Raw genomic sequence first — 24,245 nt, forward strand, 5'->3', positions numbered from 1 at the left:
AGGTTAATTAAATTGCAGTCTTGTTCAAAATAAGTAACACGTAAGTCCTTGAATGCCCATTGCATATCATCTATGAAAGAGCGCCACCATTCTGAGTACAGGAGTTACAGAAAATCCATACCAGGAGGAAGCCAAGGAGGAGGAGTTGTTGTTAATTTATTGGCAGTTAGTGAAAATTAATTGGCTACAGTAAAAGCTATGTGATCCTGTAAAGACCTTTTTAGGATTTACACTCTTTATTACTCTTAAATATGATATTACTTTGTCAGTCATGAGAGGACCTATTATGTACAATACTAAAAGTTCTGGTGCTCTGCTTTGTGGGATTTTGTACCTATAAAATTCTCTCAGTTAACTTATGGATTGTGTTCCAAGCTTTTGATGATATCCTCTGTTGTCTTTGTTAAGAAAACAACTTAACTGTCAATGAGGTCATGGGAATCCACAAAGATGTGATGTATTAAAACCTTCTGCGCTCAGAAGCTGCACTGGCACCAGTTGTTATACATTGCATACAACATTATTTTTATACTAAGACTCACAAATGATGGCAGTTTGGACAAAATGAGACACAGGTGGGGATTGCAGTATATTCTGTTCTTAGCAACACTTCTGGTAGGTGCATAAACATGCTTTGTACTTCAAATAAGCATGTATCTCATAAATTACGTCTCTCACATGCATATGTAAAATTTGTCACTGCCATCATTACCAATAACAACTCGAAATAAATTGAATGAAAATTCACTAAATAATGCGCTACAACCATGTTTAATGCTCACATTGCCCAAACCATTTCCAGCAAAGCACTCCAAACACTACTAAAGCTCACTGGCTATTGGAGAATGGATGGCACAGGTGCATAGAACAATCCTAAACTCAACCACTATCATTTTTGACTCCCAACTCTAGTACATTACAAAATAAAATGATACTCCCCTGTAGCCTCATAGTATCAAGTGCCTGCTTTCATGCATTGTTGAGTGCATGAGTCGTACCTCCATTAAATTTATTAATGCAGTCTAATTTTCGTCAAATGGTAATGACTTTATCACAGTAATCTGAAGAGTGGGATAGATTACCTAAAGTAATCTGAAGAGTGGGATAGATTACCTATCTCCTCAACCAAAACCTTATGATCATTCATTAGTTTATATATGGCCACTCTCATGTTCCTCATTGTGGCACCTCAGAATTTGAATTTTACTTGATGGCTATCTGATTTCTGCAAGTTAATTAAAGTTTTCCCTCTTGTCAGGCCGTTGTAAGTTTCTTCTTCCAGACAGGCTCTGCTCTTTATGGGTGCTAAAACTATAGGAGTACAGAATTTCATTTAACTCGTGATTCATGATATCGGTAATTAAATAATAACTGTATGATGCAACCACCTGCTTATTTGAAGTGCTAAGGATTCTTCTTCATGTATAAGCCACCTGGTGCTAGTAGACAAAAATACAGGTTTGTTACCACAACTAGAATGCAATGGAACAAGTAATCTTTAAAAATCTTCATCTGTTTATGAAACAAATGAAGTTTGAAAATCTTTACACATGATATTAATATTGCAGCTGGAGCCCGCTCCACTCACGTTTTTGTTTCACATTACAGTTAAGCCACATGCTTATCAGCTGTGCTGCACTACACAAAACCAAGGAATGAGGGTCGGCACAGCATGACCCATCTGGTGTGGACAGCACTGTACTGTACTGCGCAACTGCACAGTTGGTACACCAAACAAAATGGTACATTTGTGTATCCTGTGTTTGGATAGTGTTTCTCGTTTTCCATTTTTACTGGCATTTATGCTGGAACATTGCTGTGAATCTATGAACAGTCTGCGCAATTCTGCCTTGGTCTGTGCCTTTCTGAGCTGCTGTGCACCATGCATTTGTGCAAAGCACATTCAATGTGGACATGGCTTTGCACTGCCCCAGTGCTGGTGTGACAAAAGTTTTGTTTATAATTTGCCGGTGCTTCTATGCACTGCTTGTAAGTGTTGTTAAACTGAATGTTATTGGTGTGGTAGGTGATTGAATATCCTGTCCCAGAAATCCTTCTTTCCCAATTCTACTGCTAGGTGCTGGAAAGATGTGGCCCTCAACAAATTCCTCTCCTGTGCCAACCTCTTCATCTCAGAGTAGCACTTGCAACCTATATACTATGTTGATTGACAGTGGCAGGTTGAAACGATGATGGCACTGTTTATGTCATTGCGTGGTACAAGAACTTGTGCTGTCAATCTATGCCAGTGAACATCGCTGTCACTGCCAATGACAAGTGAACTTCTTTAGGCAGAAACTATGTCAATAAAACATTTTGTAATTTAGATTAGTGGGATTATGTTAAAAATAAAATCTTCCTTAGAAGTGGCTTTAAAAAATAGGAGGGTCAAGCTTACATTTATGTTGTTATATATTAGTTTATAACATTGCAGCGTTCTTGATATCTATTTCATCATATTGTTAGTAGCAGTCCTCTGTCTGTCTCTTTTTTCCCCCAAGATATGAAACTTGATACTTCAAATAATATAGATTCATGGATTTTCATTTGTTCCAGATTATGTGGGAGTGGGTGGCTATGGCAGAACCAGAAATAAGTGCAGAGGACAGCAGACATGCTTTGGTTTTACTGGACATACTTGCTGTGTGAGTTGGATTTCACACAAAAGAGATTTAATGGAAAAATCTCTTTTTCTAGTAACAAAACAGAAATGTTATGTTAACAAGTAATATGCAGCTGTCTCTCAGCAAAGACTGTACAGACCAAAGACTTTGACACAGGTGTTTGTGCTGTCCTCATCATTTCATCGTTATCATTCGCGGCCGTGGATAAATTTGAATGTGAAAAAAACTGGGCTTCGTATGGGCACTAATAACCACACAGTTGAGCGCCCCACAAACCAAACATCAATTACTACTTTGACACACTTAAATGAAAAGAACGTAACTAGCAGCAGAAATGTAATTTTGTTTCATTCTTCTTTGATAGATACACTTGTTTGCATGGTCATTCTAATATATTCCATTTTAAAGCCAGCCTATACAAACTCTGGGAGTTGAGTTCTGTGAGGGAGAGTAGTAGGTTATCCTTTTTTTCCAGAAACTTACTTATGCTTGCAGAAATATAAGACATCATATTAATGAAAGAAGGACTCATTGGGTTTGAATTGCCCATAATCGTGCAGAATTTTCTTCAGTAACAGAGCCAAAAACACCATTCAAAACACTGTGGGCTCTTTTATTTTTTTTTTATTTTTTTTTTTTTTTAACAAAAAAAGACAAGCTCCTAAAGAATTACATTTTCTACTTGGAGGGAAATGTTGGCATGCTTTTATTTAAAAATTCCACTACTTTTATATTTGATGTTTTCCCTGACCCACTTTGCACTACATTTTTTTGTGCCTGCATTGTAGGTCAGGTCCATCTATCAACACTAATCATACTGGTGTCCAAAATTAAAGCAACAAACAGGAATTGTGCAAGGTTGGTCCATTTTGCCATAAAACCGTATAAACAGGTGACAGTAAAGTAGAAACAGTGTAAAGGATGCAGAACATAAGTCCGCAGCTCGTGGTCGTGCGGTAGCGTTCTCGCTTCCCACGCCCAGGTTCCCGGGTTCGATTCCTGGCGGGGTCAGGGATTTTCTCTGCCTCGTGATGACTGGGTGATGTGTGATGTCCTTAGGTTAGTTAGGTTTAAGTAGTTCTACGTTCTAGGGGACTGATGACCATCGATGTTAAGTCCCATAGTGCTCAGAACCATTTGAACCATTTTTGCAGAACATAAACAGTTGCAACATGCATAAAAGTAAACAAAAAGTTCTTTGTTTTTTCCAACTTAACGGATTTGCTCACACATTCTGACCAAGAGTTATGCACTCAGTATGGTGTGTGACCACATCTGGCAGTAATACAGGCCTGACGATGACTAGGCATGTTGTGAATGATGTCATCAATTTCATGTTGAGGCAATAACGCCCGTTCCTCCCGCAGAGGTGCTCGCAAGTCTTGGAGAGTGGTTGGCAGATGCTGATGTGATTCAACCTATCTTCCTACTGCATCCCAGACATGCTTCATGGAATTCAAACTGGGAGAACAAGCAGGCCATGCCGTGCGTGCAATATCTTCCATTTCCAAGAAAACATTAGCCACCTGTGCTCTATGAGGTCGAGCATTATTATTCATAATTACGAAATCAGGGCCCACACCACCTCATAACGACCGCATATGATGTCCTAAGATCTCGTTACAATGCCTGACAGCAGTTAAAACCTGCCACTCCACCTGCACAATTCCATGATGAGGTATTAGGAAGATGTATTAGAGTGATCAGAATAATGCCTGCCCACACTATTGGTATCATCCTCAATACCAGTCTCTTTCCAGTGTCTGGATCCCAGAATCATGTTCCATGTTACCTCCAGTCACTCTCCAGATCAAATTGGGACTCGTCTGTTAAAAGAACATTTACCCATTGTTCCAACATTCAGGTGGCGTGTTGACGACTCCACTCTACAGACATTCCCTTCTGTGGGAACACATCAGAGGTGACATACAGAAGGTCTCCAATAACACAAGCCACTCTGCTGAAGCCTTCTATATGCTATTTGCCTCGATACAACATGTCCAGTGGATGCTGTGGGGTCAGCAGCCGGTTGCCATGCAGTATTAAGGCAGCACTGTCGTGCTGTTACAGCCAAATAATGTCCTCTCTTTCTGATATCACATATGGTCGGCCCTGAATTGGCTTTTGAGAAACAGTTTTGATCTCTATAAACTGTCGCAACAAACAACAGTACGATTCACATTAAGCCATCGGGCCACATCAGTTTGAAACTGTCCTGTTTTCCTTCTTCCTATAGCCCTCTAGTGCAGAGTTTGGCAGGCATCTTCTCCATACAATGCTGCGCCATGTGTGACTGTTTACACAATGATTGCAGATGTGGGACTGTTGTGCAAACGCTACCCCTTTGATAGGTGCACTGACGTCATCGTTAGTGTGGTTGTCCATTCACCAAAATGCCATCTTCTGTGAAGAACACGATCGTTCAGACATATGTTGACAGTTTGTATGATTATATCATGAATTACACATGGGATGGGGAAATAGTAGTTTGTTGCTTTAATGTAGGACCCTAGTCTACGATATCCCTCCAAAACAGAATTGAAAGATCATCCTACACACATGTAGTATAGTTTTCTTTCTGTTTTGTGATACATATCAGTATCTGATTGATCATAGATCTTCCTTTTGCTACCATTTTCTCAACCAACCAAATTACTTTTTAAATAACTTAGAGTTTCAGTAATTTTGAATCAGAATCTGACTTTTATTGCCTTATGACAGTATTATGAAAAGGGTAGATTGGTGTTCCCTATATATCAGAGATGCTGCATCACAGATAGCCAAAAAAAAAAAAGATTGTCAAACAAGTAAGCTTTCGGCCAAAAAGGCCTTCTTCGGAATCTCACACACACACACACACACACACACACACACACACACACACCACAGTCTCTGGCTGCCGAGGTCAGACTGCGAGCAGCAGCACATCATAGAAGAAGTGATGCGCATGATGTGCAAAACATGCCCAATCCACCCACCCAGCACTTCCTATTCCAGTCCTGTCACAGGTTTATCCTACCCCGTCAGGGGCTGGGCCACCTGTGAAGGCAGCTATGTCATTTACCAGCTCTGCTCCAATTGTTGCACAGCTTCTTGTATTGGTATGATGTTGCATGCTGGCCCGGGATGCTGGAGTTGGTGGTCATGTGTGTGTGTGTGTGTGTGTGTGTGTGTGTGTGTGTGTGTGTGAGAGAGAGAGAGAGAGAGAGAGAGCAATGTGATAAATGCTATGGCCGGAAACTGTGAGTGAGTGTCTTTTAATCGTGCCTGTGTGCAACTTGACGTGTCTTTGCGGTAAGTAGCAATCTATCTTTTCCTACATTGTTTTTTCTTGAAGTCATAGATATCATAAATTGTACTTTCCCCTTTTGGAAAGCCAAACCAATTTTTTGATATTGTATTAAATTTTTTTACAGAAATTTTGAATTTGACTTGCTGCAATATTTCAGATATTTCAGAAAATACATAAATAAGGGAAACTATATGGTGCTTTCCCTTATATCCTTTGGATCCTTTCTTAAATACTGGTTTTTCTTTTGCATATTTCATAAAATCTGGATAGTAGCCTTCTTCAAATCATTAACTATTTTGGACAGTGGGTATTCTATCGTATTCGAATCTGCTTTTATCATCTCGATAGTCTACCTCAGCTTTGAGTTTTGCTATAGTTATGAAGAACTTATTAAAATTGTCTGATATCTGAGCAGGATTTCACACATGCACACACACACACACACACACACACACACACACACACACACACACACACACACACACACACACTTGCTAGATTTGATTCAGATTTGAGGTTTGACACCTGTCCATAGAGACTGTCACTTATTTCTGTGCTCTTCAATTAATTTTGTGTTTGGCATTTTATTTGCTGCTTTCACAACCTCTTAAATCGTTTTTGTGTGATTTAACATAGTTAATAAACACATGACTCATCAAATTTCATCTCAGTGTTTAGCTGTCTCTTCCTATTAGCACGTATTTTTTATGCCAAAACCATTCCATTTTGTTTGACAGACTATGGATGGAAGTGTTTCATTGAAAATGGGTAAAAACCTGTTGAAAGACTTGGAATATTTTGAACATGAGCCGTGATGTTGCACCAATTAATCTACAGCATATTTTCCTTACTGAACTGTCTGCTCGTGGAACATCTCTTTGCGTTTTCTTCATTTATCATCAGTAAACTAGAGAGATCTGAGTGTCTAAGTTCAAAGAGAATTTGGCAGTGTTATAAATGTATACAGTAATTTGTTAAAATATTTACATATTGCTCCCTGCTTATTTACCATAGTGAAATTTAGTCTTATAGTTAGATTCATGACTTAAGAAATTAAGTTGAGGTGCTTGTTTGTTTGCTGTATATAGGATAAAATCAACATAAATTACTATTTTACCACTCTTTCCTGTTGTGAGTTTATGTAGGAGACACTAGAATTTATTTAAAGATAATTTGATTATATCACGGAGATGATAATACTAATAAGAATTCTATCATTCTAATTCTACTCAGCAACTTTAAAATAGAAGTTCTTCATTCAGTAATTTAAAATTGGCTCTTTTTATTGTAACGGGTTGTTAACCAGTATACATGAGCATCCACAAGTTTCCTACAAAATCTACTAGTTAATTTAAGTTTTGCTTTGTTTAAAACTGTGATGGAATCTTTCATAACACAGTGTTTTTTTAGGTAACTAACTTTGACATCTTTTTCTTCTCAAAGAATGATTTGCAACTCATCATTTTTTGTGGTTTTATTCTGCACTTCCGCCGTTTATGTTCTATTGCATTAAAAATGAAGACTTACACTTGCAGTTTTGAACATATTTACTTAAACATTTTGCTAAAAGTTAAGGAACTTAATGTATTTAGATGCAAGCCATACTGTGCTTTACAACTCATAATAAATTTGTTTGAGTCTACAAATATTGCTCCTAATCCATTACACTCATCTTGGTTGCTGTAGTTTATTTTCTCTTTACATCTGTCAGTCACTGATCTTCTGTCCAATATGCCATGCAATATAATTTTTTAATGTGGGTAAATACTTTTCGCTGATCAGGTAATCTTCATTGTTTCGCAAACCAGCTCTTCTTTATTGCAGCCCGTCTTCTGCTCTGAGACAATATTACTTCTACTGTCCAAACACTTGAGAGCATGCTCACATATGTGACACATAGGTGAGAAAAGAAACAGGCCCACCTGAAATCAGCCCTCTGCCAGAAAGTTTGTCGGCTCATGACACAACACGAACGGTAATCCATCACAGACTAACAGGCGTCTTTATTGCCAGTTATTTGCAGGATGGAGTGGCTTTAAGCAAACATACTTGGTTCGATTGTTCTTGTATAATATATGTATATTGGTTCCCAACCAAAATGTCCACATCTAGTAATCAGTTTTCCATTCTTTAGCCACAAATATCCGTTGGTAAATAATTATGCTTCAAACCGTAGTACTGCAGGTAGTCTCAGTGAGTCACTTGGAAATTTACATCTACATTTCCATATATAGTCCGCAAGCCAACGTACAGTGCGTGATGGAATGTACTTTGTGCCACTGCTTGTCATTTCCTTTCCTGTTTCATTCACAAATGGAGCGAGGGAAAAAGACTGTCTGTATGCCTCTGTATAAGCCCTAATATCTTGTATCTTATCTTCGTGGTCCTTATATGCAATTTATGTTGGCGGCAATAGAATTGTTTGGCAGTAATTTCAAATGCTGGATCTCTAAATTGTCTCAATAGTGTTTCTCAAAAAGAACATCACCCTCCCTCCAGGGATTCCCATTTGAGCTCCCGAAGCATCTCCATAACACATGTTGTTTGAACCTACCAGTAACAAATCTAGCAACTCTCTGAATTGCTTCCATGTCTTCCTTCAATCCGACTTGGTACGGATCTCAAACACTCGAGCAGTACTCAAGAATAGATCACACCAGCATCCTATATGCAGTCTGCTTTACAGTTGAACCACTTTTTCCTAAAATTCTCCCAGTACACTGAAGTCGACCATTCACCTTCCCTACCACAGCTCTCATATACTCTTTCCACCTCATATTGCTTTGCAATGTTAGGCCCAGATACTTCAGTGACTTGACTGTGTCAAGCAGGACACTAGTGATACTGTTTCCGAACATGACAGGTTGGATCTTCGTACTCATCCCCATTAATGTTCATTTTTCCACATTTAGGGCTAGCTGCCATTCATCACACCAGCTGGAAATTTTATCCAAGTTGTCTTGTATCTTCCTACAGTCACATGCCTTCGACACCTCACCATACACCACGGCATCATAAACAAACATCAGAAGATTGCTGCCCACCCTGTCTGCCAAACCATTTATGTATATAGACAACAACAGTGGCTCTATCACACCTCCCTGGGGCTCTCCTGACAACACCTTTGTCTCTTATGAACACTCATCATAGAGGACAACGTAATGGGTTCTATTATTTAAGAAGTCTTCGAGCCACTCACATATCTGTGAACTTATTCCAGATGCTTGTACATTCGTTAACAGCCTGCAGTGGGACACCATGTCAAATGCTTTCTGGAAATCTAGAAATATGGAATCCGCCTGTTAGCCTTAATCCATTGTTCACAGTATATCATGTGAGAAAGGGCAAGCTGAGTTATGCACAAGCGTTGCTTTCTAAAATCGTGCTGATTTGTGGGCATAAGCTTATCTGTGTCAAGAAAGCTTATCGTGTTTGAACTGAGAAGATATTCAAGGATTCTGCAGCAAACAGAAGTTAGGGATATTGGTCTGTAATTTTACGGATCCATTTTTTTTACCCTTATATTAGTGGAGTCACCTGCACTTTTTTCCAGTTGCTTGGGACTTTGTGCTGGGCGAGAGATTCATGATAAATGCAGGCTAGGTAAGGGGCCAATGCTGTAGAGTACTCCGTGTAAAATCGAACTGGGATTCCATCCAGACCTGCTGATTTATTTGCTATCACATCTTTCAGTTGTTTCTCTATGCCAGGTATGCTTATTACTATGTTGTCTATATGGGAGTCTGTCTGACGGTCAAATGGCACTGTGCTTGTTTGATTTTCCTGTGGGAATGATTTCTTGAATATGAAATTTCAAACCGTCTTTCATTTTGCTATCTTCAACTGCCACACTAGACTGGTCACTAAGGGACTGAATGGAAGCCTTAGACCCACTTAGCGATTTTACATAAGACCCGAATTTTCTCAGGTTCTCTGCCAGACCTTTTTTTAAGGTGTGCCGTTGATGGTAGTTTTATGCTTTGCCCAAAGGTCTTTTCATATACGCACAAACCTCTACTAACTTCAGCTTGTTGTCATTTGTGCATTCCACTTTGAACCAAGAGTGGGGCAGCCTCTGCTTCCTCAGCAAACTCCAGATTTCTTTATTAAACCATGGTGGGTCATTCCCATCCTTTATCCACTTTCCAGGCACATAACTCTCCAGACAATGGTTTACAATCTGCTTAAACTTTGCCCGTAATTCCTCTACAGCCATCTTACTGGAACTAAGTGATGCCAATTCACTATCAAGTGAGATGCTAATATCTACTTATCTGCTCTATCTAGCAGAAACACTCTCTTAGCCTTCTTTAATGATTTATTAACTTTCACAATCGTAGTTGTCATAATGACATCATGATTGCTAATCACCATTTCTATACTGACATCTTCAATAAGGTCTGGCCTAGAATGAAATTTTCACTCTACAGCGGAGTGTATGCTGATATGAAACTTCCTGGCAGATTAAAACTGTGTGCCGGACCGAGACTCGAACTCGACACCTGCATGGTGCTTTTGTGAAGTTTGGAAGGTAGGATATGAGGTACTGGCGAAATTAAAGCTGTGAGGACAGGGCATGAGTCGTGCTTGGGTAGCTCAGTTGGTAAAGCACTTGCCCCGCGAATGGCAAAGGTCCTGAGTTCGAGTCTCAGTCTGGCACACAATTTTAATCTGCCAGAAAGTTTCAAGGTCTGGCCTATTTGTAGCTACAAAGTCGAAGATATTTCCGTTGTGTGTGAGCTGCTGAACTAACTGCTTAAGACAGTTTCCAGAAAACATGTTCAGAAGTATTTCTCAGGGCTGGTTGTCTGTACCCCCTGCAGTGAATCCATATACATCCCAGTCTATACCCAATAGATTGAAGTTGGCTCTAACTAGTGTTGCGTGATATGGGTATTTACACGCTATCGACTGTAGACTTTCTTTGGATGACTCTAGAACTGTCACGGTAGCATTGGGTGGCCACTAAAAAATCCAACAGTTAACTTGGTTTCACTTACACCTGTTATATGCAGCCAGATGACTTCACTGTTACATTCAGCTTTGACATCACTAGAAGTAGTATTTTTGTCAGCTGTAATTAATACACCCCCTCCTATGGCCTCAAATCTGTCTTTCCGATATACATTCCAAGACCCACTAAATATATCAGAGCTTTCCACTTCAAGTTTCAGCGAGCTCTTGGTCTCAGGAATAATTTGAGTATGAGAACTTTCCTGGAGGGCAGTGAATTCGGGAACTTGATTACGAATACTATGACAGTTTACTGATAAAATTGTGACAGTTGAAGTGTCCTTACTCCAAACACCCTTTGACTTCCCTCACTGCATATTCTTTTGACAGTATTGCTGCTCTCGTGTTAGTAAAACAGTGCACCATATCTGTTTTTAATCCATTTATTCAGAATGAGATATTGAATTTTCTCTCTCTCACTCTCTCTCTCTCTCTCTCTCTCTCTCTCTCTCTCTCTCTCTCTCTCTCTCTCTCTTTAAATAAACACTGGTTTACAGTAATGGATTTCAAAGTAGACAACAGCATAATTATATTAATTTTCAATGTTTAAAGTATGAGAAATAAACTGTTATTTAAATTCATGCAAATTCTGTCTCTGAGATTTGGTTATGCTTGTACAGAGGTAAAGCACTCTAGCAATGTCACCTAGAGGATGCTAGCATTACACGTATACAAAGTCATGCTAGTTGGTACTTAGATGGCACATATCCAACCATTCTGACATTCATACCTCAAGTAACCTTCAGGCACCAGGGGGACATTAATCAAATGCCACCCATATGGATGGCGTAGGCATCCACTCGAAGGTATTTCATTCTACTAATCTTATGATCAGAAAAATGAGACTCCTTGACATGTTACTAGTTAATAGTCCCTTCATAATTTTTACAGTGCTGTAATAGTATCCATAGATAGTTTACTGGACCTGTTATTTCTATCCAACACATCACATATGTTCAAATAAAACTTTTCTGTTAAGAATGGGAATTCGAAATTACTGTTTAATCTTACAAGAGAATATATTAGCATTATGTGTATTGTCGGCAGCTGAGAATTATGTGCAGTAGGAATATGGGTATGAGTGGGCTGACATGGTCTAAACCAGTGTTCTGCAACCTGTTACTCATGGTACCTCGAGACAGGCCCAGACTGAACAAAGCACACAAAAATGTCTGCCTCTAGTAATATAATGATAAATTATTGCATTGTTATGTAATCTTCTGTTATTATTATTGTTGTTGTTGTTGTTGTTGTTTTTATAAAACAGCAATAATACTCATGCACTTTTTAACAACTTATTAATTTTAGTTCACAGTAGTAAATAGACATTTGCAATATGAATTTTAAAGTAATTAAATCCATGTATATCTTCAGTGAGATACTTGAGTCTGGTTAGCTGCGTACAGATGCTGATTTGTGGCAGAATTGTGTAGAAAGCAAGCTCCATTTCTTCATTGATTGATTTGAGTCTCTGTTTGATGTTTTAATTTCAGTCAATGTTGAGGAACCGAGTTCACACAAATATGTAGTTGAAAATGGTAATAACATGTTAACTGATGTCTCAGAGATAGATAGGCGTTCACTGCTCATTGACAAACATAATGTACCCAACTGCACCATCAAAAATTTTAATTTATTTGCTCTGTCTGCTTTTAAATGTATCAGTTCGTATTGTAAGCAAAAACATAAAACATTCAGATGTTTTGAATCCATGAGTGGATCACGAACCCAGTCAGAATCTTCAATACTCTCTTTAAAGTAATCTTCAGTAGCTTCCTAAAAGTATTTTTTGAAATTCTGTTGCAAGAGTACTAAGTATTCTGTACGTCATTGCGTGATGTGGGTATTTCCACGCTTTCGACTGTACATACAGTTGAGAACTTTTCACACAATCCATTTTCAATCATCTATATCCACAAATTTAAATTATTAATAAATCATTGAATATTATTCATACTTCTCAGAATATTTTTGTTTCTCTCTTGCATTTGTGTACTTAGTTCACAAAAATATTGGGAAGATATGCCAACTTAGATACCGATTCATCATCTGCAAATAAATCCGCATATTGTTGCCTTTCAGTAGTTAAAAATGCTAGTACCTCATCTATAAGTTCAAACATTCACATTAACACTGTACACCAAGATAATGATAATACTTTGGTATAAAGCAGAAGTGTAGTGTGCTTGGATCACTTTTCTGTCATAATTTTCAGAGTAGATGGCAATGACTAAGCAACAATGGCTTTGTGGTGAATGAGAGAATAGTCTGTTTGTTCCATAGTCATTCATAAGTTAGGACTAACTTCGCGTACTTCTCCCACAAACCCTTTCACTCAACCTGTCATAGAAATGGCTCAGTCTGTACAAACACTAATACAATTCCCCATTTTAATTCATTATGGACCAAATATTCAATAGTCGCACAAACTGTTTCTTCAGTGGTTGCTTATTTGGGCTCTTCTTGGCAATAAAAGAAAATACTTGTAGTTACATCTGTAGACATACTCTATGTGATCAAAAGTATGTGGACACCTGGCTGAAAATGAATTAAAAGTTTGTGGCACCCTCCATCAGTAATGCTGGAATTCAGTATGGTGTTGGCCCTTCCTTAGCCTTGATGACAGCTTCCACTCTCACAAGCATACATTCAATCAGGTGCTGGAAGGTTTCTTGGGTAATGGCAGCCCATTGTTCACGAAGTGCTGCACTGAGGAGAGGTATCGATGTCAGTCGGTGAGGCCTGGCACGAAGTCGGCATTCCAAAACATCCCAAAGGTGTTCTATAGGATTCAGATCAGCACTCTGTGCAGGCCAGTCGATTACAGGGATGTTATCGTCATGTAACTACTCTGCCATAGGCCATGCATTATGAACAGGTGCTAGATTGTGTTGAAAGATGCAAACGCCATCCCCGAATTGCTGTTCAACAGTGGGAAGCAAGAAGGTGTTTAATGATCAATGTAGGTCTGTGCTGTGATAGTGTCGTGCAAAACAACAAGTGGTGTAAGCCCCCTCCATGAAAAATGCAACCACACCATAACGACAGCACCACCTCCGAATTTTGGCCCTGTGTACACTGGCAGACGACATTCACTGGGTATTCGCAATACCGACACCCTGCCATCGGATCGCCACATTGTGTACTATGATTCGTCGCTCCACACAATGTTTTTCCACTGTTCAGTCATCCAATGTTTACACTCCTTACACCAAGTGAGGCTTCGTTTGGCATTTACCTTCGTGATGTGTGTTTGCAGCCACTTGACCATGAATTCAAAGTTTTCTCACCTCCCGCCTAATTGTCATAATACTTACAGTGGATCCTGATGCAGTGTGGAATTCCTGTGTGATGGTCTGGATATATGTCTGCCTATTACACGTTACAACCCTCTTCAACTGTCGTTGGCCTGTATACTTTCGTGCTGTACATGTCCCTTAACGTTTCCGCTTCACTATCACGTTTGAAACAGTGGACCTAGGGATGTTTAGGAGTGTGGAAATCTCGCGTACAGATGTATGGCACAAGTGACACCCAATCACCTGACCACGTTCGAAGTCTGTGAATTCTGCGGAGTTCCCCATTCTGCTTTCTCATGAAGTTTTATGACTACTGAGGTCGCTAATATGGAGTATCTGGCAGTAGGTGGCAGCACAATGCACCTAATACACTCCTGGAAATGGAAAAAAGAACACATTGGCACCGGTGTGTCAGACCCACCATACTTGCTCCGGACACTGCGAGAGGGCTGTACAAGCAATGATCACACGCACGGCACAGCGGACACACCAGGAACCGCGGTGTTGGCCGTCGAATGGCGCTAGCTGCGCAGCATTTGTGCACCGCCGCCGTCAGTGTCAGCCAGTTTGCCGTGGCATACGGAGCTCCATCGCAGTCTTTAACACTGGTAGCATGCCGCGACAGCGTGGACGTGAACCGTATGTGCAGTTGACGGACTTTGAGCGAGGGCGTATAGTGGGCATGCGGGAGGCCGGGTGGACGTACCGCCGAATTGCTCAACACGTGGGGCGTGAGGCCTCCACAGTACATCGATGTTGTCGCCAGTGGTCGGCGGAAGGTGCACGTGCCCGTCGACCTGGGACCGGACTGCAGCGACGCACGGATGCACGCCAAGACCGTAGGATCCTACGCAGTGCCGTAGGGGACCGCACCGCCACTTCCCAGCAAATTAGGGACACTGTTGCTCCTGGGGTATCGGCGAGGACCATTCGCAACCGTCTCCATGAAGCTGGGCTACGGTCCCGCACACCGTTAGGCCGTCTTCCGCTCACGCCCCAACATCGTGCAGCCCGCCTCCAGTGGTGTCGCGACAGGCGTGAATGGAGGGACAAATGGAGACGTGTCGTCTTCAGCGATGAGAGTCGCTTCTGCCTTGGTGCCAATGATGGTCGTATGCGTGTTTGGCGCCGTGCAGGTGAGCGCCACAATCAGAACTGCATACGACCGAGGCACACAGGGCCAACACCCGGCATCATGGTGTGGGGAGCGATCTCCTACACTGGCCGTACACCACTGGTGATCGTCGAGGGGACACTGAATAGTGCACGGTACATCCAAACCGTCATCGAACCCATCGTTCTACCATTCCTAGACCGGCAAGGGAACTTGCTGTTCCAACAGGACAATGCACGTCCGCATGTATCCCGTGCCACCCAACGTGCTCTAGAAGGTGTAAGTCAACTACCCTGGCCAGCAAGATCTCCGGATCTGTCCCCCATTGAGCATGTTTGGGACTGGATGAAGCGTCGTCTCACGCGGTCTGCACGTCCAGCACGAACGCTGGTCCAACTGAGGCGCCAGGTGGAAATGGCATGGCAAGCCGTTCCACAGGACTACATCCGGTATCTCTACGATCGTCTCCATGGGAGAATAGCAGCCTGCATTGCTGCAAAGGTGGATATACACTGTACTAGTGCCGACATTGTGCATGCTCTGTTGCCTGTGTCTATGTGCCTGTGGTTCTGTCAGTGTGATCATGTGATGTATCTGACCCCAGGAATGTGTTAATAAAGTTTCCCCTTCCTGGGACAATGAATTCACGGTGTTCTTATTTCAATTTCCAGGAGTGTATAAAAAACATATGTTCTTGGGGGTGTTTGGATACTTTTGATCACACAGTGTACCTTATGCGGGAAGCAAACTGTACGTGACCATCTATATTGCTGCACATCAGTGAGAAGTGAGAACTTCGAACCATTCTTTATTTGCTCCTTCAAAATATTTTCAATGTCACTAAGTTGGAGGTTGATTGTGTCTGCAGAGAAAGGAATGTTCGAAATTCAAGTAGCAGCGTCTGAACCAAGGACAATTTTTACCATTTTATTACTCACAAGCAATAACAATATTTCTGCTATTGTTAGTGGATTTCCAGTTGTGATGATAAGTTCAGATATGTATACTTTTTGCGAAACATGTCCCAATGTAGCCATGAGCTTTTCTTCCAAATTAGCAGACAAATGTCATTTCAATTTACTGTGAACCATATCAGAATTAATGAGTTTCCGACCTTTCCCCCACCCCTCTCTCTCTCTCTCTCTCTCTCTATATATATATATATATATATATATATATATATATACCCCCTTCCTCCCTCACTCTCCCTACCACCCCTATCCCCATGGGCTCAATGGTTTCACTACTTGGAATCGAGGATGGTCCATTCCGTACAGTAACTTATAATTATTGGGGACAGGGGACTATTAGTGTTTAAAAACAAAGTAATAGAAAATTCTAGTGTAGCAATCACAATATTCACCCTACTGCAGAGCACAGCTGTGATAAAACTAACTGAAATACTCAAGACTCCGAAAAGTCCAGGGTGGAATAAGAACAACAATATTATAAGTTTCCTTTAATTTACATCTATGGTCACAAACTTTTTATTAACAGATTACCGGTTTTAGTCTATAATGACGATCATCAGATCTTCACTTTCTGGAGGCACACCATTGCAGAGTTTTAGACAGATAGTGTGCACTGTTCTATAACCATTTTCAAGAATGCAGTTATGTGAAAAAGTAACTGGCTGATATGAAGAGATTCTGCTGATATAAATATGTCAAATCATCCGACATCTTAAGTGCACTACTAGTTCGAAACTAATAGTGGTCAAATTCACCAACTTATATCAGTAAATAACTACTGTATGAATATTTCATTAATACCGGTAATGTGTATGCAACTACTGAGGCATGCCTCGAGGGTGTTTTCTTCCTTTAAAAAAAATTAAATTACTAATGGTCGGATTTTCTCCTCTTTTTCCTTCTTTCAGTGTAGCTGTGATGCGTGCATTCAAGTTTCACTTGAATTTACCCTTTTGGCCGTGGAGCCATAAATAAAATAATCAAACTGTGATCATAAACAGTGAACAGTGATATGAAAGGCTGACAATCTAGTCTGCTGGTAATGCAATATTTTACAGACAGCCAATATCTTGTTTCCTGGGTAGGTGTAGCACGAAAGGCCCCCCCCCCCCCCCCCCCTCTCCTTCGCAGGCTTTCTTTTCAGCTGCCTACTGTAGTTCTGTTGCGTTACACACAAGTATTGTTCACTGAAAAAGATGGGAGGTGGGGTACTGCCCTGCATTGTGTGGAAGTACTCCCTGTAAAGCAACAAGAAATATCATCATTCAAGGTGTATACAATCCAGGAAAAACCCGGGAATTTTTTCATCCGGGAGAAAACCGGGAAAAACACGGGAATATTTTAGAATTCAGGGATATTTTTTTGTTTTAGTTTTCAGTTAAATTTTTGTTATTTTGACTGGTAAGAAATAGTACTCTAACAAAGGATATTACTGCATCCCGCTACTGCAGCAATAAAACATGAACGAGAGAAAAAAACTAAAATAAAACCTAAGTAGCGAAGGAAATGCGCCATGTACGCAACAAAACACAGTGCTCGTACAAGTGTCTGCCAATAGCAAAATGTGTCAAAGGCTTTAGGGAGACTATGCAATACTTTCATAACAACAAATTGCCTCCGATCAGCATGTCGTCACAACTGTTTACATTAGATTCGTGTGAGCAATTGCGAGCCGGCATGCGCAGTTGAGTTGCGCATGTACCTTCTCCCACTTCTGGCCACAAACGTATGGCTGTTAGTTGTATAAGCAGGCAGCAAGATGCTACCCGGAAAAATTTTACTGGCATGCACAAGCTGCCATATTCACTGGGAGCAAACCGGGGTATCTGCTCCAGGCGGCAATTTCAGTCCAGCATTAATCGTCTTGCTGAACAATGAAGTCATTTTTGTCGGTTTGCTAAATAAATATGGCTTTATTAATCTTTTCCACTGAGGCAGTCAATTTATTTGAAACGAAGTGTTTAATTCCACACTATTGGCTAGTTTCAACTGCTCACTGCATTTCAAAAGAGCATGCTTTCATCTTCTAGCACATATGGCATTATGCCATAATAAAGAACCAAAAATGAGATAATACAGTACTGGTCCTTCAAGAAAATTTACAACCGAATCTGGCCATGCGAATGTGCACTTTAATCCGAATTATGCATTTTAGTATGGTTCAAGAAATTCCTCTGATGTCTTGTTTCTTTTATGACATAATGTAAGATCTTTTAATGTTTTACACATATGAGCATACGGGCTTCCTGCGTCATTGTAATTGATTAAAAAGCATTACTTTCAAAGTAAATTTCCTTTTACACAAGATGAACGAAGTGCGAGAATGTGCGGTGAATTTCTTAAATCACAGAGCGTTTGACTCTCATTGAAAAATCAACTATTTGAGGATGAATGTTTAGAAAAAAATTCGAGCCCAGAAGATCAGACATTTATGTCGGTATTAAAAATTTTACTGGCACATTTGTGTGATGTATCTTAAAGTGTAACACGTGCAAAAAAAAATATCAACATTGTACGTGAAAGTTTAGCTTCTCTTGCTGCTTATTAATCATAGAGACCATTATTATATGTGAAAGCTTTGCTTCTCTTGTAGCAACACGATGTATATTAATTTACACCATTAACTTTTCATATTTGTGTGTATGCACCACTTATCAGTGATAATGCTATTAGCTGACTACATCACGTGTCCTAAGCTCTGAATATCTGCTGTACCGGCTGGCGAAATCACGTGACGTGAGCTATGACTGGCTTACAAAAGCGGATCGCAATCTCGATTTCAATACTTCAGAAAGTAACATGTAGTGTTTGGTGGAATTCGAATTTATACTTTCGTAATACGAAAATATGCAGAGTACATGGCCTTTTTTTCTGAGTTTCATTTTCTAAACGTCTGAGAAACTCTATGCCGGTGTATAAAACCATTACCATTCAACGGATTGCTAAGTTTTACAGTTTGGAGGAAAAGTATACTGTCACTTAACACGGAAAAAGTGTATTTTCACCCAGGAGAAAGTGAGTTTTCAACTGGGAAACCCGGGAAAAATCCAGGAATTTTTTTTCCTTATCCGCATATACACCTTGTCATTTTATTGGGTCGTTGTATTGTGTATGTTTTGAATTATAGGGTGAACATTGGGTATGATTTCCTTATTATTGCATGTTTAATTATTGCTATTTTTTGTCCTAGTGTTCAGTTGCCATTAAGAAAACATACTTTATCATACATAGCATATGTTTGCCTTCACTTGTTTTCATATCTGTTGTCCAAGAAATCAGTGAAAGCAGAAACAGAATCCACACAAAGTACAGGCCCCAGTGTTGCCAGTTGCCCCAAGAGGCCAGCCAAAGCACTTGGTGTGGAGCTAAGGAAGAAAGTAAACTGTTGATGTCACACTGTATTATCTGTTTCCTTCTACGTATAACACATCAGTTGGCTACATTCTAGATGCATATTACTCCAGTAATCACCTATGATTTATAATTTGCCTTTCTTCCCCACAGAGAGAAATCAGATATGATGAAAACAAGATTGCCATTTCTCCTTGCTGCTTGTCTAGGAGAACGTGGTCAAAAGGATTTTCTTCTTGTTACCATTACTTGTCGACTGATTGCCAAATCTCACAGAGATTCTGAAAGGTAGGGAAACACTGATATTTGTTAGCAATATTTTAACCTGTTTCATAGATATAATTTAATCTAGGAATTCTGTGATTGTGTGCCAGTGTTTGTCTCAAGATAGGATTTATAAAAAATAACAAGAAGACAACTTTCCTTTGAAAGGATGAACTTCCAGTCTGCGACGCACACAGACCTCTTGTGTACTCCAGTTTTTTAAATAGAGATCAAATTTTTGCAAGAAGATATGACAGGAGAAAACCGTGGAGGATAAATCAGAGCAAAAGAAATGAAATGCTTAAAGGTGACAGTTACCAGTTGTCTTTGAGTAGGCACTTACATTTGAAGGGGTTTATGGCATAATGGTGTTAAGTCAATTTTGTGCATTTTGAAAAATAAAACATTATGTGAAACATTGTACAGGAAGACCACAAGTCCTAATAAAAGTAAGTATCAAGATATTTAGTCTATTAAAGAATAGGATTGATACTGGAACATAAATTGTAGTAATACTAACATTATCACTATAATTATTATAAATTCCATGAATTTCACTTTGAATTAACAATGCTTGAACACTATTAAGTGTAGTAATATTAATATTGTCATCATAATTGTGTATTAATTGAATGGACTTCAGTTTGAATTAGCGCATAAATAAATCCCAGTCATCTTTGTTCCTGAAAGTTACTTTCAGAGAATGAAAAAAACACGTGGTGAACAGGAGAGATGTATGGTAACAAGTGTATCACATCCCCTCCTCTTTTAGCTCACTGACTGGTCATATTTTATGACCATTTATTTTAGTTCCTGTTTTATTCTTTTGAACTGGACTGAACAGCCCTTCTTCCCTTTTTGTAAGCCCTTATCAGCATTCAAAGTTGTCGTGTAATTTACCTTCGATGTTCTGATCTGTCATAGCTTATTAGTGCCTCGCTGTTTTTTAATATTGACCTATGTGCTTAAAGTGTACAAATTTAAAATAATTTGATCACCCTATAGGTTGTTGATAAGCAGTTCATTGCAGTCATGTACTTGTGCTCCAACTGATTATGTCGTGCACAATGTCTGATACTAAAGAAATTATACCTTTGCAACACGTTTCCTCAGTATGTTCAGGTAGCAGTATTCACCTACAAAATTGTGTCCATTTGAGTCGATGGCTGTCCCCAATCGTTCCTTCAATAGCAAAAAACATTTCTACTTGTAATTTTCCACAAGGCTGCTCGGGAGTTAGATAATTTTTGCCATCTGGCAGAGTACAAAGTCGTGCCAGTTATAAACTCTTCCTCCACTTCTACTGAGTTAACTGATTGGTTTAGATTTAATAACATAAGAACACAGCATAAAATTAATAAATCACCTCATTTGACAATACCAGATGCCTGATGACTATTCATGCCATGAATAAAGTCGACCAGCCTGTGTTGCAGTAAAATCTCCCACTGAGAGACAAACACCTAGAAATAAACAATGACTTGTTGCTGTTTTAGAGCTACAGTCGTTCAACCTAAGATCGTTTTTTAAAAAAGAAGTCCAGGAAGCTTTCCGATGGTTCTAGATGCATGGTATGCTCATGTTTCAGATATTTTCTTACTGGGTCATCCCTTTGTAGTAGGATATTATCATTCATCGGATAAAATGGAGAGTCACATTCACCAAACAAAAAGATGCACATACCAATGCAGGGTCTCATGCCTACAAGGGCTTTTTGGAAAGTGAGGTCTGATCAGTCACGAAGGGGAAACCACAATGAAAATCGAAAAGTTTTATTTGCAACAATTTGATATACCTTCCAGCTACTTCTCTAAATAGTTGCCGCTCTGGCTTAGACATTTGTTGTAGCTTTGTATGAACTTTTCAATACCCTAGTCATAGAGGTAGCCACCTGTGCTTCCCTATTCTTTTCTACACTTCGTTGTCTGCACCAAAATGTTGTCTTCATACCCATTGGTTCGTGTGAGCAGAGATGAACATCAGAGGGAGCCAAGTCCAGGCTATATGGTGGGTGTTGAAACACTTCCTGTCAAAAACACAGCAGTATCATCCTCATTGCCCCTGTCGTGTGTGGAAGGGAGTTGTCATGAAAAAGGAACTGCCTGACAAGTGTGTAGATGAAGTTGCATGAAATGAGGTGAAACATTGCAACCAGCACCCATAATTGGCGGAACTCTATTGTTATAGGCATCTCTACTTGCTCACTGTGCACAGGTGATCGACAGGCACACTGCCCAACACGTCTGTTCAAAGCATCATCAGCTTTTCACTGTTGTTTCCATTTTGCGGCTTTCTGAATAGCTCTTCTATACTCCGCAGTTATAGTACAAATAGGAAACAAATCCAGTGGTGGTCATGCTCCTAAGATGATTCTACAACAGATGATAACACGGGCACTGCAATGGTGGTCCTTTTCCACAATAGTTGTGTTGTGTCCTAAGGGAGCACCAGATGAACACAGTGGGACTCAATCTCAAGCTGAACTGCAATCCACTTATAAACAAAACATTACTTCACTTCTTTTTGGGCAGTCTTGCTGGACAATACACTACATTCACTGAGCCACTTACTGCCTCTGTGAGTAAGTAATGTATTTGGTAGGTTGACAAGTACACAGAACAAACTCTTGGAATTCAAAATGAGATACACGAACCAGAGGCTGCCATAAAGTCACTAGCCAATGAAGCTGTTGCACTAGCTAAGCCTATTCATGCTCTTAAGCCACAATGGTCCTCCAGGTTGTGGTATATAGTCCACATTGAGTGTATTGCCATTCACTACTGTAATGCCACAGGTGTGAAATGATAGTACAGACATAATTTAACTCCCAGCTGACCTTGCTCCAGTTGTTGACCGCTGATCTGCAGCAATGATCTGGTTATTCATAACGTACACCACATGTGTTCACTATGTCATCATGCTTCTGTATAATTCATATACTGTGTACAAAATGCTCACAACTACCAATCTCGAGTCCTGTACCCACGGGAACCATTACAAGCACACTAAGCTTTCTTGTAATGGTACGCCCTGTGTCACTTGTTACCACATTGTCTTTCGAAGGCTGCATCGACACAATATCGTTGTGCTGGAAGTTTATTTTCCCCTGTGACCTTGAAAGCTGCTTAGCTCCTGCAGAAAAATGTCACAAACAGGTATCTAAATAACAAGTACAAACAGCTTTCATTGTGCTTTTCTCTTGATTTATGGAAAACATTAAAATATTCATAGTTAAATTTTATCTATGTTCTACACAGTTCCACTTTCAAAACCGTAACTGAAAATTAATTAGTTGACATCTTATCATCTAGTTCCATATTTGTCATATAAGTTTTACTTTTGGCTTAAAAATGCTCTCTCAAACACTATTTTTCAAAGTAGTTGATACTGGGTGTCAGTAACTTCTTTGGGTGTTTTTTCTTCCCACCTGTGAAGGAAACTATTCCTTCCAAAAATGAAGGAGAGGTTTATGGGGTGCTAGAATTTATATCCCCAAGTCTGTTTTGCATTTGATGATACATATTCTTAGCTTCTTTGGAACTTTTTGTTGAGTCACCCTCATATTGAATAGTAAAAGAATGTAATAAATCCTTAATTTGAATGAATTCATATCGGATTCTGTATTTTAAAAGAAAAATGAATATTCAGATTGTTTCTTTTTATTTTATCCAGACAGTTGATAGAAGAACACAGAAAATCGTTAAACACCATAGGTACTTAATTTTTACAATCATAATGCACAGTATTTGCTCCTTACAATAAAGAAGAAAATGACTTATTTTTGGAGTGGAATGATAAAAACTGCTGATGCAAAGAGCTACTTAAATGCTTCAAAAAGTAGAGTTGCCACTTTTTATTATTATTATTTTAAACTAATATTTTTGTGTGCCTGCTAGAACAATGCTATTCCTTTACTCTGTTTTTTAAATAAATTGAAGCTTTTAAAGTAGATACTCATCATCTGTCTTGATTATTATTTTCACTTACTGTTTAAATTATTTGTCAGTAAGTTATTACAGAAACCTTTTCATTTGTAAAATTTGATGTTTTACTCTTACATAAGAAGGCCACTGGAGAACTGGCCTATTACCAGAAAATAATACATTGTTTGGTTTTGTTAATACCTGCTTCCCTGAATTTCTTTAGGTTACCAGAGGATCATGTGATGTTCTCAAATCTTTGTAAGATATTGCGTGAAGGATTCCCAAAGGAGGACTGTCCAAATTATGTGGTCATGGCTGAAGCTGCTATTGAATTAATATACCAGGTACAAAAATTGTCTTCTCACACTCCCCATCCACTCACACCTCTCTTTTT

The 24,245-nt window shown here is 39.5% G+C and overlaps 1 protein-coding gene across 1 annotated transcript in view; it reads left to right on the forward strand.

The window, feature by feature from the left end:
- LOC126179332 (condensin complex subunit 1) overlaps positions 1-24,245 on the forward strand; it is a 221,110-nt gene that overhangs the window by 159,974 nt on the left and 36,891 nt on the right. Inside the window, exons 14-16 of the mRNA XM_049924600.1 lie at positions 2,557-2,645; positions 19,818-19,952; positions 24,075-24,195. Coding sequence (XP_049780557.1) covers positions 2,557-2,645; positions 19,818-19,952; positions 24,075-24,195 — 345 coding nt within the window. The remainder of the gene's footprint in view (positions 1-2,556; positions 2,646-19,817; positions 19,953-24,074; positions 24,196-24,245) is intronic.

Source organism: Schistocerca cancellata, chromosome 1 (assembly GCF_023864275.1).
Source record: "Schistocerca cancellata isolate TAMUIC-IGC-003103 chromosome 1, iqSchCanc2.1, whole genome shotgun sequence".
Lineage (NCBI taxonomy): Eukaryota > Metazoa > Arthropoda > Insecta > Orthoptera > Acrididae > Schistocerca > Schistocerca cancellata.